General features: G+C 49.8%; 1 protein-coding gene across 1 annotated transcript; it reads right to left on the bottom strand.

Annotated features, from left to right (window-relative positions):
- Nucleotides 1-515: 515 nt before the first annotated feature.
- On the bottom strand, nucleotides 516-2,770 carry LOC146172911 (uncharacterized). Its single transcript, XM_084583756.1, has 3 exons — nucleotides 2,321-2,770; nucleotides 1,524-1,708; nucleotides 516-655 (listed from the first exon to the last, which is right to left on the bottom strand). The coding sequence occupies exons 1-2, from the start codon at nucleotides 2,649-2,651 to the stop codon at nucleotides 1,557-1,559; spliced, it is 483 nt and encodes a 160-aa protein (XP_084439882.1). The 5' UTR covers nucleotides 2,652-2,770; the 3' UTR covers nucleotides 516-655; nucleotides 1,524-1,556.
- Nucleotides 2,771-3,003: the final 233 nt, after the last annotated feature.

Here is a 3,003-nt window from a genome sequence, read left to right as displayed (position 1 = left end):
TTCCCGTCGCTACTACATGCCCCCGCCAAGTAAGGTTTTATTTTAGACGCATGCAGAAAATAAGCTGAACATACGAAACTATGAAAGGTAGCAAACTGTTCTTTCGTAGTTTTGCCGTTGAACCTCCCCGCCTTTCTTCCCCTCTTCTGAATGTAAACGCGCGAGGAACAAGTTTATTGCACTGGCGTACTGCTAACGAAAATAAAAAGGCTACGCCAATAATCCCAGATGAAAAATCGACGCTGCAGCGCGCGAGCAAGCATGTTATCTCCTCTCAAACTCAGCAGCTTAGTGGTTGGCGATGGCTGGAGATTGGCTTGGCAGTTTACATGCCCAAATACAGGCCAACGCAAGCCAGGCGTTATCAGTTCGCATCGCCCTTGCTGCCTATGATACACATTTCGAGCGCCATCAATATCCGTGCTGAAGCCTCCGTTGAAAATGAGGTAGGTCAGAGGCCACCCGAATGATCTCAGAACAGGCTGTGAATAGAATTGTCGAGACAGAAAGAGAGGCTGAATAAAGAAAGTGTTTATTCTAGTAGATTGCATAGTTAAAGAAAACGTGCTGTAAAGATAATCAAAACGATCATATTTAGGGGCGTGATCAGCTCGTTGCAGACGGTAGACTGGTAAGGCAGGGCAACGTCAACGCACTGGAATGAAAAGGGCACATGATTAGTACAAGCAGAGATATATGTCGATGACAATTTGAGAGCTCTCCGAGAAACTGGTGCAGGTAAAAACAGCCCCGGAAACCAGTCCTAGGAAGAAGATGCCCCTGAGGAAGCGCTCAATAGAAATCAACGTCCCAAAGTTAAAAATTGCCCCGAAGAATGAATTCATCAGGAAATAGACGTTACTGCATCCTTTCATGAGATGTTTTATCATTTGGGTCTTGTGTCTCCTGGGAGCCTAACATGTTTTAAAACAGTTGCAATCTGTTGTGTAATATTGCCAATTGCAAAAGATACAAACGGCTCGGCACGTCTTGCGGAACCGTCTATCAGAGAAGGAGGCACTAGAACAACCTCGCAGACCAGGTAGCTGAGTGACCTTCTGGCAAGCCTGAAGCGATGGTGTAGAATTCCTACTGTACTTGCAAGGAGGATGGAGATTCTATAAAGTAAGCAGGCAGAGACTTACCCGGTCGTCGAGTATGGTCACCCTTAAACATCACACTAAACAAACGCCTACCGAAGCCGGTTGTAAGAGATACGCATCGGCTACTTTTTAAAACTGGAAAGAAAAAGGATCTGACCAACTCAGGCGTGAGGGGTTTTGCTAAGCTTGTTTTTAAAAGCACCGGTGAATGGTCGCCAGAAGTTGAATTCGAAGAAATTCAACGGCCAAGATGCAAACTCAACGGGCGAGAGAATAAGACGAAACTGTCGCATATCGACACCCCACCAAAATTGCACTCAAAAGAAATTACGAAGGAACTGCATTATGTAACCATCAATTATTGTCAGATTCACACTCGCTTCCTCCGCAGCATCTCTGTAGAAGACAAGCACAGCTTACATTTTAGGCGTCGCCGGACCCACGAGGTGCTGCTTAATTGGACTGTTTCTCGGTCCCAGCCGGCTCTATTGAGCTGGCTGTGCTGGATTCATCTTGAGGCGACGGGTCCGTCGGCGTCGAAAAGGCGCCGGATATCGCGGACGTCTCGGTCCTTGGGCTGGTGTCCGACGACCCAGATTCGCTCCCTGCAGCACAGGGAAACCATCGCGATAGGTGCGCCGGTGGCGGCTGTGACGTGCAGCACAAGCCTGCGACGCTTGGGCCTAGGTGACGCAAGTCAGAATCATGCGACTAACAAGACGCTGAGCGGGCTACCTTAAAGTTATGAGCGAGGCGGCTTTATCTCGACGCACAGTGCCCGCGACGAACGCCAACTAACTGCTACTGGCAGCGAAAAAAAAAAAAAAACAAACTTGCGAGACACTTGCGCTGATAACCCGCCGTGCATGCGAGGACCGCTAAAACGAAACTTAACTGCAACTGCGTCAATCTTGTGGGTAAGTAATACGATGAGAGATCACACAGAAAAGCGCTCGAAACCACGCAAAAACTAGCAATAACAATGAGGAACGCTGCTTCACCTTTGATATGAATGCGTAATTTTGGAGAAGTACTCTCATCTCAGCTTTTCGACTCAAGGAACCTAGATTCAATCGGGCGATGCGCTCAATCACAGTGGCGTCGTTCGAAGTGTGAGCAGTAGCAGCCATACCAGCCATTACCGGCTAGCACAAAAAACAACCTCGCGTCACAATTACCTCCCTACTACCATAACAAGGGATCAACCAGAATAATACCTGCGTCTGCACCTTCCTCTGCCCCTCGTTGTCTCTGCGGCTGAGTCTGCCTTTCTTCCTGCATAGGTTCGCGCAACCAGACTGGCAATGCCGCACGAATCCTCCTCTGGCAGGCAAAGCATATCCTGCATCTGCAGTCATCTGCAAGTTCACCGGCTTGCGCTTCCACGGGGGCTTGCGCTTCCACGGGGGCTTGCGCTTCCACGGGGGCTTGCGCTTCCACGGGGGCTTGCGCTTCCACGGGGGCTTGCGCTTCCACGGGGGCTTGCGCTTCCACGGGGGCTTGCGCTTCCACGGGGGCTTGCGCTTCCACGGGGGCTTGCGCTTCCATGACCGGTCGCAGGTCCAAAATTGCTTAGGGTGGGCTTTTCTGCGGATGGCTTCCGAAGACCACTGTCTTGCTGTGCTTCACCGAGTAGCTTTGCTTGTAGAATGCAGACAAGCGGCCAAAGATTCTTTCTTTTATAAGTTGCTGAGCGCATGACTTCACCAGTCGCAGAGTTGTCGGTTGAGGAAGGGGGGCAATCGGTCGCGTTAATTCTGATATCACTGAAGTGCTAATAACTGCGTCACCACCTTATCTTCTAGCTTTTATTTTTGTGTGATTCGGGATGATTTGCACTGCTTTGCGTCTGATTATGTTATCGGTGTCACCCCAGTCTTCTGCGTAGCTTCTATACCGG

The sequence above is a fragment of the Amblyomma maculatum genome, chromosome 11 (assembly GCF_055883805.1).
Source record: "Amblyomma maculatum isolate TAMU_Amacu chromosome 11, ASM5588380v1, whole genome shotgun sequence".
Lineage (NCBI taxonomy): Eukaryota > Metazoa > Arthropoda > Arachnida > Ixodida > Ixodidae > Amblyomma > Amblyomma maculatum.
This window is presented reverse-complemented; position numbering and strand designations above follow the sequence as displayed.

Excerpts from the sequence above, each read along its gene's own strand:
- LOC146172911 (XM_084583756.1), bottom strand. The coding sequence starts at position 2,651 with ATGGAAGCGCAAGCCCCCGTGGAAGCGCAAGCCCCCGTGGAAGCGCAA. Across the intron at positions 1,709-2,320 it reads AGAGGAAGGTGCAGACGCAG|GGAGCGAATCTGGGTCGTCG; the intron begins GTATTATTCTGG and ends CCTGTGCTGCAG.